At 41.8% G+C, this 15,772-nt stretch overlaps 1 protein-coding gene and 1 long non-coding RNA gene across 3 annotated transcripts in view; one reads left to right on the top strand and one right to left on the bottom strand.

The window, feature by feature from the left end:
* The first annotated feature begins 76 nt into the window (after positions 1–76).
* LOC117361062 lies at positions 77–10,178 on the top strand. Its single transcript, XR_004539585.1, has 2 exons — positions 77–745; positions 7,937–10,178. It is a non-coding gene; the product is annotated as an uncharacterized LOC117361062 (long non-coding RNA).
* Positions 9,624–15,772, bottom strand: part of RNF128 (ring finger protein 128) — an 86,061-nt gene continuing 79,912 nt past the window's right edge. Inside the window, exons 7-8 of one of the 2 annotated variants that reach the window (XM_033945883.1) lie at positions 14,440–14,483; positions 9,624–13,888 (exon numbers count right to left, since the gene is read on the bottom strand). In XM_033945883.1, coding sequence (XP_033801774.1) covers positions 14,452–14,483 — 32 coding nt within the window. In that variant the 3' untranslated portion in view covers positions 9,624–13,888; positions 14,440–14,451. The remainder of the gene's footprint in view (positions 13,889–14,439; positions 14,484–15,772) is intronic. The other variant, XM_033945882.1, reaches the window with a different exon arrangement.

The raw sequence follows: 15,772 nt of genomic DNA, 5'->3' as shown, positions 1-15,772 counted from the left end.
AACGAGCCGTGCTCTTCCTGGCCGCCGTGGGCCGACGGGAAAAAGGAAGGAAACCACATTTCCCAGCATGTTCAGCTTCCCGGCTCTGTCCCGTGCGGAGTGAAAATGCGGTGGAATGGGTTTCTGGGGAGGTTATACGGTAGGGGGGGGGGGGCTCAGGAGCGGACGCGGGCTTGGTGAACAGTTTTCAAGACGCGTTGTACATCCCACGTTCTACATAGGAGCGTTTTAGAACTCCTTAAAAGGGACGTATGTGGGAATAATACTGCATGTATGAAATCTGTGGTAGGGGCATAAGTGTAAAGGGGGTGTAAGAAGTGGCATTCCCCCCCCTCCCTCGATTCATCCGCGTCGCCATTTCTATTGCTAACTACTCTACCCCAAACCTTCCTCCCTAGGAGAAATTCTTATGTTTTGTTTAGTACTCAAAAATATTGCAAAAAAAAAATCCCCAAGAGATCACTGTTGGGAGCACTTATGCCACCACTCAATGATATAAAGACCTAGCTTAGTAAGGACAATAAGGACTGCAGCAGAGCTGTCAAGTTAGCCTTTCCAAGTCGGAGACTTTTTTGGCCGATCCTGGTTTTAAGCTTGCCTTCCAAAGCAGTGTAACATCGTAGTCCATTATTCTATCCATTGAAATCAGTGTTGCAGGTCCCATAATACACCAGGATGAGGTTGGCAGAAATCCAGGACCAGTCAGAAAGACTCCCTTCCGGAATGGGCAGTTCTGTGGTGCAATGTAAGTGCAGTGCTGGCAGTTTGCCATAATAAATTATTACATATTACAATTATTCTAGAACTGAAGATGTCCAGTATAGTGCACCTCTCCATTTGTCTGAGGCTTTTCGAAGTAATAAGCTAGCTTTCTTGGCTTGTGTGGTGCTTTTGTTTTGGAGTGATATTTTTGAATCTTTGTTCTAGATTTGTACCTACATTTTCATTTGAAATTATTCTTAACTAGTCATATAGCCCGTTACATTAATGGGTGCTAGAATACATGTGTGTATGTGTCTGTCTTTATTTCTTTCTCTCTTTCCTTAGCCGCTTTCTGTATTTCTGTCTTTCTTTTCCTTGGCTGTCCACCCATTCTCCCTTCCTTTTATCTTCCCTGTGTCCACCACCACCCCTTCACTGCTCCCCTTATCCAGCAGCAGCCCTTTTCTTAATCCCCCCCCCCCCTGTCCAGCAGCACCTCATTCCTGTCCAGCAGTAGGCCTCCCTTCCTTTTTCTTTGCCCGGTCTCTTCCTCTGTCCATCAGCACCTCTTTCCTGCTCCCCCATCCAGTAGTAGGCCTCCCTTCCTTTTTCTTCCCCCCCCCCCCATCTCTTCTCCTGTCCAGCAGCACCCCTTACCTTGCATCTGCCCTCCGCCGACAGCTGCCGCAGCCGACAGCCTCCGCAGCGCCTGAAGCCAACAAAACCCTAAGTCGCGCATGCGCACTCCTACTTGCGGGGACCTACAGCGTACAGAAAACGGGAGCACGCAGGTAAGAGTGCGCATGCGCGGATTAGGGTTTTATTATATTAGATTCTAGTGTATTGTGTTGTTTAGTGGTCCGGAACACTAGTCTTTTGCATCTGAACCTTATCAATCATCTTTTGAACTCTGCTTCTTTCCCAGGGAGCTACTCCTGCCCCCTCAAATTTTTTTCTGCAGGCAAGTTGTTTAGAAGTATTTCTGCTCTGCAGTTTTATTATTTTCAGGTATATTTAAGTTGTCTTTTGGAGGCTAGGGGTCATCCCCTGTGCAGCTGCTTGCAGCCCTGATTTATCAGGAGCTTAAGCCCAAGATGTTTGGCTCCTTCCCTGCTTGAATAATGGAAAAATGAGCTCTGTTCAAAAATTAATCACTTACTTATATAAGGTATTTATACTATGAAGCCTCACTGCCCTTGCTCAAAAGGTTTAGCTCTGCCAAGAGCAACTGCCCCTAAAGTAGCACCCACCACCCAATCATTGCAAATGTAATAAATCAAAAAACATATGCTTATCCTTAACTTATGCATTCTTATATTCAAAAATTGTGAAAAAAAAATCACCCCTTGGCTGTTAAGGATCCCAACACAGACCACGTTACATTGTTTTAATTTTTTTCCAGCACATTTGAGCATTGAACTATATCTACCACACCATTGTTTATATACGATTGAGAGAAAAGCATTTTGGGTTCCTTGCAAAAAAACAGTGAAAAGTGGTCTGCGTCAGTACCCGTAACAATGTCTAACAGCTCCTTGAAGCAAAAGCGCCGTCTGACAGCTCGTATCTTGCTTGATTCCTTGCAGAAAAGTCCAGATGGTAGGGTGATGACAGTGAGAGAGACTGCAATCCATGATGCCAACCTTGCACTGCATTAGTTGTTCACGCAACTTCATCTGATTCCATAGTTCTGATCTGAACATTGCAGTCATGTATGCTGCAGAATGGCCATGCAAGTGACACCTTCTGATGCACATATACTGTGCACATATACTTACAAGTCAGCCATATGATCGTGCTGTGGTATGCTGTCTGCTAGCATCTCGAATACCTCAGTAACTTCGGTGACAAAGCTAAGGCACACAAGCAACGGACACTTTCACAAATGTTGTTGTTTTGATATTCTGCTTTCATGCCAATTAGGTTCACTTTCCTCAATGTTCTGCGTTAAGTGAAAATAACATCCGGTCAATGTTACGCCAGGATAAGCTTCCTGGAACACCACTATAGCTGCCTTTTCAAATGCCACCAAAATCTTCTTCAGGAAAGCACCCAGGATCAAACCTTTAATCGCCTCCAGCATCTTGCGATTCAACTTGGGGCTTTTGTTTGTTATGAGAACATACTGCATAAAGCAACCGAATTAAGTCCAGCATAATGAAAATGTATCGAATACAGCTGAAAGAATATTGTAGGTACTATTGAAAACGTGCCCTCTGCCAGCCACACATCAGCATGAGCCAAAGCGTTTAATATCACATCCAAAATGATGATCCAATTATCGCCATATTCTAAATCAAATATGATGTGAGCAAATATCACTGGCATATTGAAATTGTAATCTTTAGGAATTTCTGGCAAATCAACTCCACCATGTGTGGCAACAACCAACTTCTTTTGATGTCTAAGAAGACTTCTATTAATGGCTGATCTTTTCGGAAGTGCCATTAAAACTGTATCACTGAGTGTTTGTACTACTGCAGCTCGTGCTGAACTTGGTATTGTACCAATTCCACCATCTTATCTTTCATTTCTGCCACAGCAGTCTTTGTTTGAGATGTCGTTGTGTTTCCCTCATGTGTGACACTTTCAAATTTCTGTCTTCCATCATAGTTACCCATTTAGTGCAGTGCCAAGATACAGTACTGTTAACATTTCTTGGTGCTGCCAATACTCATGGCCCTCCAGCAGTAACACTCTATGACCTTTCATGCTTTTCCCAAACACCGCAGACATTATAATGCAACTGATATTCGTAACAGTTTGCAACAAATGAATGCTCTATGTAAAACAAAACACCCAATGCACATACTATGGTGGACAAGACTAAACTAATCCTCCTAGTGTCCCTTTTTATACCTGTTCCCTGCCAACATCTGGGCCACGTTGACTGACTGGCACTGAGACACTTCTGACACACCGTCATAACGAAGGTTTTCCTGATTAAGGGCTAGATTCACTAAGGACACCGATTGTGCCCGACCAGATTCACCTAACCGCGTGGCTGATCTTCCTCCGATCAGATCCAATCCATGCATGCAAATGAGGGGAAACGACATGTAAAGTAGGCAGGCAGCGATTCACTAACAAAAAATTGGAATGACGACTGGGCTGGCTGATCAAGAAACAAGCGATTTCTGGGGACCAGTCACTCACATCCTTTCTGACTGCATCTCCTGCTCTCTGCCCTGATCACCGCCCTGCTTCTGCCCCGACTCTCCTTGCCTTCCCCGCAGTGCGAGCCTGTGGTTTTAACCCGCGGGTTTAAAGCAGGTTAAAACCATGGGCTTGCGAAGTATTTAAAAAGTTTTTTTTAAAAAATTAAAAAGCTCCAGCTCTGTAAGCATGCACAGACCATCTACAAAGACGATGGTCTGTGCATGCTTCAGGAATGCTCACTAGTGATGTGTGTGGTCTGTGGGGAGCGTTCCTCTAATCGCCCCCCATTGCATACAGACTCGTTGACAATTTGTCGGCCTGCCGCGGATCGCCCACGGATCGGGCAGGTTAGTGAATCTAGCCCTAAGTGACAAGGCTTGAAGTGTCTGTGATTAACATGCGGGATTAACTGTCTGAATACCGGAATTTTATTGATGCAAGATGAACTGTTGCAAGATTAAGTGTCTATGGGTTTAAGTGACAAGGGTTGAAGTGTCTGTGATTAACTGTCACAGGACTAAGGGCTAGATTCACCAAAGACAGCAATCGTTGCTAACCGACCTTGATTGCTCATTTTCCAATCAGGCCATGTAAATTAGTAAAGCCCCGTGCAAAATAGCTAAGCAATTGATTCATTTACATTTCTTGGTTATTTAGCATCGGGTTTTACCGATCCTAAAACCCGATATGCTGTAGACTTGTCGGTAACTGAGATTCCCTCAGCAGCCGACAGTCAGGAAAATAAGGTTTCCCTTTCCGCCAATGCTGCTGGTGACTCCCTTACAGCTGCTGCCGGCTTGCCAGGTTGAGTGGATGGGGCGGTTCAGGCTTCTCAGCCACTACAGGCCTCGGGGGCATTTTTTTCGGTGGGCTTTGCTTCGATTTTGTCGGGAAGCGCCTCCATTTTGTCTGCAGCCTCAGGTGACTTTCCCCCTGTATTGGAGAAATAGGGGCAGGTTTCTGCTTTTGTGGCGAGTCCCATTGGGTCACCAGGGTTTTTTTCCCCAATTTTGTTTTAGCAGCTGCTGTTTGGAGGCCTCGGAGCGGAGGTATGTCATTCTCATGGTGGGAGGGTCGCTGGGGTTCTGCTGCACAGGGGGATGGGAAGGGATAGAAAGATGCTGCAGAGGGAAGGCCTAGCCCTGGTGGGAAAGACCCCATAGCAGCTCGTGTGTCAGGGAAATTTGGGAGAGGCTTTGGGAGTTGATCTTAACTAGGGCTTAATTTTGGGGTAGGGCTTAACTAGGGCTTATTTTTGGGGTAGGGCTTATATTAGGAACACTTTTCAAAATCATAGGGTTTTTTCGTGGAAACACGGTATGTACTGAGGACCAGGTTGCTTCTTTGCAGATATCTTGAATTGGAACAGAATGGATCCTAGCCACTGAAAACACTGTCATACGTAAACTGTGTGCTCCTATTTTGCTAGGATATGGTTGACCTGCTTTAGTGTAGCAGAATTTAATGCAGCAGGAAATCCACATGGAGATTGTCCTTTAGGAGGCCGGATGATTTGGATTGTAGGTGACAAAAAGTTGATTGTTATGATGCAGGTCTGCTGTTGCTCAGAGATTTTTTTATAAAAGTGCTCTTCTGCAATCCAAGGAATGAAGGTGGAGTCCATTTTGGTGGAGGAAAAAAAGGATGGTAGAACTATGATCTGGTTATGATGGAAATCTAACTATTTTAGGGCGAATGTAAAGCTAGACATGGTTTGGGAAGAATTTGCCTGTTTGGGTAGTAGGTTATCAGAGCCTGGAGTTTGCCAACGTGATGGCTGTGAGGAAAAACTGCCTTCATTGTTAGGTACTTGTGAGATGCAGTACCCAATGGTTCAGAGGTGATCTAGTATGCTGAAATTCTATGTTTGCGCTGGGTCTTGCATAGGAGGATGAAGATAGCCTAGGCCTCTCACTGAGCATGCCACTAGAGGATGTTGTGAGACTGGTTTTCTATCCACCCGTTCATAAGCCAATATTACAGATAAATAATAGCTGACTGACTTTGTCTTGAGGCCTGAATCATATAGGCAGAGAAGGAAAGTCAATAGTAGAGAAAGCAGACATGTGATGGGACCCTGATATTGGGTAGGTCCCACTGAGAAAACCAAGTCCATTTTGATTGGTAAGATCTTCTGGTTGAAGGTTGTCTTGTAGCTAGAAAGATTGACTTCATTGTTTAAGAGACTGGAACATTTTCGAAGATGCTTCATTCGATTTCCATGCCATGAGGTTCAGACTGGGTAGGTTGGTATGAAGAACGTGCTTGCTCTATTGGGAGATGAGGGAGGGATGGGATCCTAAAGGAACTGGCAAAGCATGGAGTAGGTCCAAGAGAAGTGGGTACCAAATCTGTCTGGGCCGCCATGCTGCAATTAAGATGAGATGTGTATAGTCCTTGATGACTTTCTGTAAAACCCTAGATTTGAGTGGAAATGGTGGAAAGGCATATGAGTTTCCGTCTACTGGATGGAAAAAGCATCCCATGCAATGGCTTAAGGTGCTGGTTGAAGTAAACAAAATTGACAGCATTGGGCATTGTTTTGTAAGGCAAATAGGTCTATGTCTGAGGTTCTCCACAGCCAAAATAGCTAGTGGATCACTTTAGGATTGAGATCCCATTCGTGAGGATTGAGTTTGCGGCTAAGAGAGTCCACTTATGTTCTCATAACCTAGAATGTATATTGGTTGAAGGTTTGCTTGAGGAGTAGAACAACGCATCAGACGTGGTAGGCCTCTCTGCAAAGGTGCAGAGATCCTAACCCTCCCTGTTTATGTAGAACATCGCTACCTGGTTGCCTGATGAATCCATGGCCAGAATTCCAGATGATTGATGCAGAGGAGCATCTCTTTCAGACTCCAATAACTTGTTTTGAGGTGACTCCGATGAGTGTCTCCAGCCCATGTTGGAAACATCTTTTTTGATGAGTTGAAGGTTGAAACAGGCAACAGTGCTGAAGGTGAGTGAATCCACCACAGAAGAGACATTTTGATGGTGTTTGGGAGTAAAATCTGAAAAGAGAAAGACTGGGAACATTGATTCCAGTGGATGTTGAGGTGCCACTGCAAAGGGCACATGTGCAGCCATGCATGTGGCACTAGAGAAAGAGATGCTGCCACGTTGCCTGGTAAGTATGCCGATTCTCTCAATTGGTTCAGAGCTGGATGATTACTCTGTGTCTCTCTTTGAGAAGATAAGCACTCAAATATCACAGCACTTGCCTATGAAGGTGAGTGCATGAACTGGAATGAAAGATGACTTACGGGACCGGTTTCTTCAATCTGGCTTCTTCAAGGTTTTCAAATATCATAAGTTCTTCTTGAACTGAATTGGCAACAGCAATGCTAACATTACGACAGAAGAGTTTCAAATAGCATGGTAAAGAGTTTTATCTTCTTTTGGAATCAGTTCAACCACCACCTCTATAAATTTAAGCTACGTGGGTTTTTTTTATTCTTTTGTAACAGTGAAGTTGTTAGATTAGAAAGATTAACTGTTACTTTGTTTCTGAACGATGCCTGCCAACAATGTCACTGCTATTTAAAGTCCTTTAGGATTTTCTATGCTGGCCTGCAAGTTAGCTGTTTTCAAAGTCTGCTAAGATATACCATTTGACTCCTCAATTGAAAGCTTTAAAATACTAACAATTTTTGAAATCAGTTAAGATATACCATTTGACTCAATCGAAGGCTTTAAAATATAGGTATTGATAATCATTTATAAAAGAAATCACTAAGAATAACTTAATATATACGTATACAAGTAAAATAAGTAGTTGCACAGGAACATTTTTACAAATATATTAAAAATAAGTTTTAAGGATCATTGAAAGACACCCTTATCCAAATATTACCAACAGACCTATGATTGCTCGGTGGTATGAATGTGAGATCCTTTTTATCTTTTTTTAAGTTTTGTATGGTCATGCTTGTTTCAATAAGTTGAGCATTATGTGGTAACTTAATTGTTTGTCAGCTTGCATTTTTGCTTTGTAAAATATCATTTTGAGTATTCAAGCAACGTAATTCTAACCCCTCTCCTCCCCCCCCCCCCCCCCCGCGATTTTGTTTACCAGGCTATCAACCTTTTACTCACTGTGCCATGCTGTGTGCTGGGAGCTGCAAGTGTGGAAGCTGCAGTTTACAAAAAGAACCTCTACCTCAACAAGACTGCTTGTGTCTTCCGACTGCCTCTTGGGCACAACGAACCAGCCAGAAACCTCAATCACCACCAGATCACACACATGCAAATGGGGGAATAAAAGCAGTCGACACCGATCTGGAAAAACTTCTATGGACACAGCCTGCACTCAAGCCCACTGCGGATGAACCTGGGGTGCACCCTGCTCCCAAGTGAACGATCCCTGAACTGGTAGTGCAAGCTGTCCAAGTGGGTGCACTGCAAAGTAGTCTGCCCCTTAAAGCTGACTCTCAACCTCAAAGTCTGTGCTCTCCCGCAGCCAGAGCTGTCCCAAGAGTGGAATCTTCTGCAACATCAAAAAGCCTTGCAAACCATCCAAAAACACAAATATAATTGAAAAATAAACAAAGAACAGAAAAGACCAGCTTCTACCATCTCACTTGTAGAGAGAGAACTGACAAATTGGAGGACAGCCCAGAAGGATGAGAGGTGGAACAAAAGAATGCTAATGAAGCTCCCTACAAGAATTCTCACGAAAAGGGATAGAGTACTTACACTTTGAGGAATAAGTTTGTCATACTAGAAATTAATTTTCCTTTGCCTGTTGAATGTTTGCCCTTCCCCTTATTTTTATGTATGGTAAATCACTTAGCTGACATTATCAACTTGGGAATCGCCTGGCCAGGTTTTCAGTGTATCCCAGTCAATATACAGCATATGAGAGAGAATGTAATGCCCTGCATGTATTGTCTACAAATGCATCTCATGCCAAAATCTCTCATGTAGACAGCATAGGCAGGGCTACTTCCTTCGCAATTACTGCTCCTACGTTGTGGAACTCCTTACCTCTGTATATCAGGGAGGAGAAAAATTTAGCTAAATTTAAGGGACATTTAAAGACTTACCTTTTCCAGGATGCATGACTCCTAAACAGATCTTAAATATGGTCAGATTTCTTTGATAATTCTAACTGCCTTCCCTTCCTATTTTGGTCTCCCTTTTTTGTATTCTTTTCTTTAAAGTTGTAGTTCTCCCACCTTTAAAGTTGTAGTTCTCCTACCTGTTTCTGTTAGTCAAATGTTTGTTCAATGGAAAGCTGTCAAATTATGTCTCCCTCCTTTTAATATAACTTGTAAAACGCTTAGAAACTTGATTTGCATTTAATCAAAATTTTAATAAAACTTGAAACTCTCTCATATTCACAAGGAATTACTGAAAAAACAGATTAGCCACGCGATCCCCTGGTAGACTAGAATGAACACACTTGCATTAGAGCAGTGTTTCTTAACTCAGTCCTGGAGTATGAAATAAATTTCCATTTAATGGCAGTTTAATATGCAAATGACGTTTATGCGCATACATGAATCAGAGAGAGAGAGACAGAGAGAATTTGGGTGCCTGGAGTCAGAGTCATGGGTTGGGTACCAAAAACTGAGGAGTCAGATTCAGAGTCTAAGGATTTATGTACTGATTCCACAGCCCTGCTAAAAAGAGAATATATCCGGATATCTGGTAACCCTGTATCTGTGAGCACTTGAAATCTATCTTCCAGCATTGAATCTCCCATGTATAAAGTGCACATATCCAGGTCTGAATCTAGTTCTTAAATCAAGAAACAAAACTCTTAACATAAAATTTTATTTACATTTCACATTTAAAGAATCTCAATACAAATCATGATATTTACAGTATTGTTCATCACATATCCCAGCACAGAAATAAGAAAATGCAAAATTAGCATTTTCTCCTATGAGGTTACTCAGCATGAGCACAAAAATACATTGATGTTTTTCTGCTGACTAGGAGCTGCAAAATGAGTCTGTTCATTGGTCATAGCATAAAGATAAATAAAGTGCATCTTTAAAATTTTACTTTAATAGTTACAAATGAGGTTATCAGCTTTTTATTAAGGCAATGTCCATTTTGTTATGTGTTAGGAAGGTTAAGAAATTTTTCTTTTATAGCTATCTTAAGTATTAAGGCATTGGGTGAACCACTGAATTGTAATCCAAATAAAATACTTTTTATCCAATGATTTAATGTTTCTCTTTTACTTTAGCCCATATTTATTCTTTTTGGTAACAGCAGTTCAATAACTGAAAAATATTTATTTAACTTATCCAGAGAGCTAAGTTAAATATTGCTCAATGGGTGGCAGGGGTCAACCTAGAGCAATAAGTGTGCAAGATATTTTGTGGCATTATCTCCTATAGTCTTGTATGAAAAATGTTTTTTTGTGTCTGTGTAAAATGGTTAAGTTGTTTGCAACTTGTTAACACGTGCCATTAATGTATGTCCTGTGAACTTAATGTTTGAATTCTTATTTATACTGTATTTGCAATAGGAAAAACCCTAAGACTAGCTCTACAATAGGTAGAACTGTACAAAAACAGCTTTTTGGAATCTGTCAATTTTCTTTTTAAACAGAGCCAGAGCAACACAGTTCTACCCCTTCTTTTCAGACTCCAGAACAGGGTTTTGCCCTGCCCTTTCCTGCACACTGCCTAGAAGGGAGAGGTTGGAGCTGGAGTGAATGAGTGAGCCTGGAGTATAGTCATTCTATTCCCTAACATAGCCCATCTTCTCCTGTTACTTCTGCCCCTAGCTCACCACCCCTCCCCCCAGCACCACTTCCTTTTTGCTTACAAATTAAGGGCTAAATTCACTAAGGGCACTGATCATGTTCCGACCACTTTGCGACCCGATTGTTCCCCGACCCGATTCACTAACCTTCCTCCCGATCTGATCTCGATCCATGCTGACTCTCCTGTCCTTTAAAACCACAGGCTCACAATGTTTTTAGCAGAATATATAAAAAAGGAATTTTTCCTTTTTTATCTATTTGGCAAAACGCATTGCGAGCCTGTAGTTTTAACCAGACAATGCCCCCTCCCCGAACCAAAAAAAGCCCTCCTGATGCCCGTTGATGCTGTCCACCTGCTCCACCACGCAAATGAATATGGTAAGAGGGATGCCAACTCCCTCCTGCCTCCCTGGTGCATCATGTTATGCACAGGGAGGGGCCCAAGGCCTTGATTGGTTGAGGCGCCGCGGGCTCCTCCCTTGGGAGGGGCCTGGGGTGCCTCAGCCAATCAGGGACTTCCTTAGGGAGGAGTCTAAGGAAGTCCCTGATTGGCCGTGTTTTTGGCCAGAGACTTCATTAGACTCCTCCCTAAGGAAGTCCCCGATTGGCTGAGGCGCCTGAGGTGCCTCAGCCATTCAGGGCCTTAGGCCCCTCCCTGTGCATCACATGATGCACCAGGGCATGGCCAAGGTTGTAGTTCATCGGAGGCCTGGAGCAGGAGGGACTGAGCACCCCTCCTGCTCCCAGTGTTTTTAAAGGTACAGTGAGGGAGGTGGGCCGGGCCTAGCTTGCGATGGCAGGAGGAAGTTGGCATCCCTCCTGCCATTTTCACTCGTGTGAGTACATGATGAGGGGGTGGGCAGTGGCAATGAGCATCAGAGCAGGGAGTATTTCGGTGTGGGGGGTTAAAATGGCAGGAGGAAGTTAGCATCCCTCCTGCCTTTTTGTCCTTGGCAGGGCCGCGTTTGTGTGTGGGGACATTTTTGGGGGGTTTGGGGAGGGAGGAAGAACTTTGTCAGGGAGGGGGGCTTTTTTGTTTTTATTTTTAATTGAACAGTTATTTTGCATGTGTAATACATGCAAAATATCTGCCAGATTTAAAAAAAAAAAAAAATTTTTAAAAAGCCGGCAGAAGCCCTGACAGCAGTCTGCTTCTCCTGTCACTATTTCAGAAGCAATGGTGTCAAGTCCCGACAGCATCAAAAGTAATCAAAAACCGGACTTGCTAACACTTGGTTTTCGAATGAAGCCCTCAGATACCTGTGCTGCACAGTGATCACAATGGTCACACTGAAGCAGAGCATGGAGCAGATCCTTCTAATAACAGACTATTCGCTCACTCTGCATGCAAAATTAACAGCTCCTTTAGTAGAACACTGTACACATTTAGGACATCAATTTAATGATTTGAAGTGTTTTTGCATAGATAGAATAGATACATTACCAAGAGGGGGGAATAGACAGAGGAGACTACACCAAAAGGAATGTAGATGGATCTTCACCCTAGATACAATAAAACCGGCAGGCTTAAGCAGTTCCATCGACTGGCATGATTTCTTTTGAACACATGCCAGATGAGTGTTAGGAGAGTTAGAAGAGTGAGCAAATATTCTGTTATTAGAAGGATCTGCTCCAAGGGAGATTAAGGTAACAATTTAGTTTGATGATGTCTTTGAATTTCAAAATAAAATGCATGCGCTTTATCGGCAGTTTGCTGACACCATTTTTAGCTCTGCAAAGGCAGATCGAGCTGTACGCGGTGAGTACCGTTATCTACTAAGTAAACTTGGCTGTAATTCTTTTGTAATTAGTTCGTAATTCTTTAAGTGATGTTTAAGATTCACATTTTTCTTTAAGTTATGTTTAAGATACACATTTTTATTTGTTGCACTTTATTATTCACAGCTTGAACAAAACAGACCCCTGAAGAAGCCTTAACTGGTGAAACGGGTCCCGTTGGGCCGTTTGTTCAAGTTCAACAAGCAAGCGATTCATTAAAAAGATAAGTGTCGCTGTTTAACATAGTTTTGGATTGTTGATTTGCACAAAAATTTAAGCATTTAAAATCTAAACTTTAAAATAGTTCTAAAAGAATTGTATGAATGCCCTTTGAAAGACAACGTGCAAACCTGTATATAGCCGCTTCAGTGTGACCATTGTGATCACTGTGCAGCACAGGTATCTAAGGGCTTCATTCGAAAACCAAGTGTTAGCAAGTCCGGTTTTGGATTACTTTTCTCCTGTCACTATTGTCAGGGCTCTGCCCCGACTCAATCGCTTTTCAGTCGGAGTTTGCATGCAAATTTGATAGTGAATCAATCGCTGTTTTAAAATCAGCCAGATTGACTCACTATCCTTTAGTGTATCTAGCCCTAATCCCTGAATAATGGGATGAACTTCAAGTAGTTAAGGCTAAGGTAAAGACAAAGATAAGAAACAGCTGATCAGCAAGACTATACCTAGATTGTGGTTGTACAGGAATTGCATAATTCTGCAGGTCTAGGTCTCAACTGCAAGTAGGATCTTACCCATCTAGCTTAAAAAGAAAATATGTCACAGCAATAACTTCCATTTGATTTCAACCTTAATACACTGGCTAAGAGCCAGCACAAACCTTTTGAGAAATACAATTGTGAAGAGTCAAACTGTGCATGTTTAGAGAATTCAAGTTTGGGATAAAACAAAATAAGCATTATCAAAAATATGATAATATTCATATTTGAATTTGAAACTTTTCAATCATGTCTAAACAATGGATAAACCTACCATAAAAAGAAGAGACACATTGATATCATATTAATTTTAAAGCCAACTATAAAAATAATTTTGAAAATGTATATGCAGATTTGTCTTATGGGTTCTTTTTATTTAAATTAAATTGCATTATTATTTATGCATTCTCTTGCTGTTCAGTATATACCTATTCTAATAAGAAACTTCTGTAACCTGAGAAACTGTATGAAATTAGATCCAGAATTTTTAAAAATTTGACTAAGTTCAACAACTCAAACCATTTAAGTATTATCTATTGAATGTCAACACATTTTCCCTGCAAGACATAAGCAAGTTCTTCAGCTCACTGCTATACAGCTCTATTATTGTTCAATGCAAGGATGTGGAAAGTTCAACCAGGGCTCATTAGATAGATGTAAATACAGGACAGCTTTGTGGAAACTCAAGACTTGATTTCATGAACATGCATTTCCTGCTCTGTTTCGATTTCAAAACCAGGGTTCTTGAAGTAGGGAATGACTTCTACTGCCAAAGAACAGGATTCATTGCTAACAAGCTGAAGATCATCATCTGCAGGACAAGAAAAGAAAGGCATTATTCAAGGAATAAAATATGAAATAATTCTAGTAACTTATACAGCTGTTTTTGTTGGGCTTAGAGGATCAAAACCATATGCTCTTACAATTTTGAACATTCTCAACTCAAAAATCCCCCCAAAACAAAAAAGGGTACACATTCAAATCTTAGATGCAATGTAGGGATGTAGTTCATAATGAGCTTACACATACCTGGAGAATAATGGTACTCAGCTATGCCACTATCCTTGTGATATTATATACTGTAATCTCATAAGGGAATAATACACCCTTTAATGATTGCTTATTTATTTTTTTAAATGTCATTAAGTAGTACCAGTAATTTATTATGCAATGTACCATGGTTCAAGAAATGTTTGTGTAAGCTATCATAACTCAATGCAGATAGTTTTACCTGCCACCCAAGGCTAGGCACTAAAACAAAGTCACAGTCTTGACAAGAAAGAAAAAACCCCAAATAAAATGAACAAGCTGGCAGCTCCCAAAGAAAGCAAGAAAACATTGCAGAAACAATTAAGATGTTACCGTGTCTCTCAATCAAATTGCAGGAACACGCCCAGGCAATGTATCTGTAAGAAGTGGACTACATTGTAGAAAGTTCCCTTTAGCATTTCTAACCAAGTTAAGGGTAAGCTTTGGTTGTATTTTCACCTTGAAACTAAAATATGCAAATACCCTGGAGGCTACAAGGTACAGGTGTACTGCATCTGCTTACATATTTCCTTATTATACCTTTTGTTTTTAAACACTGGAAAAAGTGAAATGCCCAATACACTACATCAGCCTTTACCAAAGAAATTACTACACATTTTCAGAAATGTGAACTTTAAAAGACTCGACGATCCAACAGGTGGCAGCAAACATCAATCTTAAAATGTTATTAGAAGGCACAATTTCAACACTTATTGTTTCAGGCAACTTGTGAATGTTGAGCTTATCTGGATAAACTAGAGAAAGCAAGCACTTGGGTTCTTTAGCTACAGGCTTTGACAGCAGAGAAGAAAAAGCTGAAGCACGCATTTAAATGCACTCATTCAGTGCTACATAGCATTGTCCTAAAAAGCACAGTTACTTACCACAACAGGTGTTATTTAGGGACAGCAGGCAGATATTCTCACATATGGGTGATGTCACTGACAGAGCCCCAGTACGGACACTTGAAAAGTGAAATTGCAACTTTAAGTTTTAGAAAGTTCGTGATCAGCCCACATTGCGCATGCACGAGTGTCTTCCCGCCTGACATAGGCGTGCGGTCCTTCAGTTAAGATAAGCCAGCTAAGAAGCCAACTAGGGGAGGTGGGTGGGTTGTGAGAATATCTGCCTGTTGTCCCTGGATAACACCTGTTATGGTAAGTAACTGTGCTTTATCCCAGGACAAACAGGCAGCATATTCTCACACATGGGTGACCTCAAAGCTAAGCAGAATGGGATGGTGGGAGTGTTGGCCTTTAGGAAAATAAATTTTGTAAAACTGACTGGCCGAAGTGCCCATCCCATCTGGAAAAAGACTCCAGACAATAATGTGAGGTGAATGTATGAACTGAGGACCAGGTAGCTTTACAGATTTCCTCAATAGGAGTAGATCTGAGGAAAGCAACAGAAGCTACCATAGCTCAGACTTTCTGAGCTGTGACATGACTTTCCAAGTTCAGTCCAGTCTGAGCATAGCAGAACGATATACAGGCAGCTACCCAGTTGGAAATCATTCTCTTGGAAACAGGATGCCCCAACTTATTAGGATCAAATGAGATGAAAATGGGGAGATGTTCTATGTGGCTTTGTCCTGTCGATGTAATAGGCCAAAGTATGTTTACAGTCCAGAGTGTATAATGCCCTTTCTCCTGCATGAGAATGAGGC

This window comes from Geotrypetes seraphini, chromosome 5 (assembly GCF_902459505.1).
Source record: "Geotrypetes seraphini chromosome 5, aGeoSer1.1, whole genome shotgun sequence".
NCBI lineage: Eukaryota > Metazoa > Chordata > Amphibia > Gymnophiona > Dermophiidae > Geotrypetes > Geotrypetes seraphini.
The sequence above is the reverse complement of the archived record's forward strand: the minus strand, read 5'-3'. Positions and strand labels throughout refer to the sequence as shown.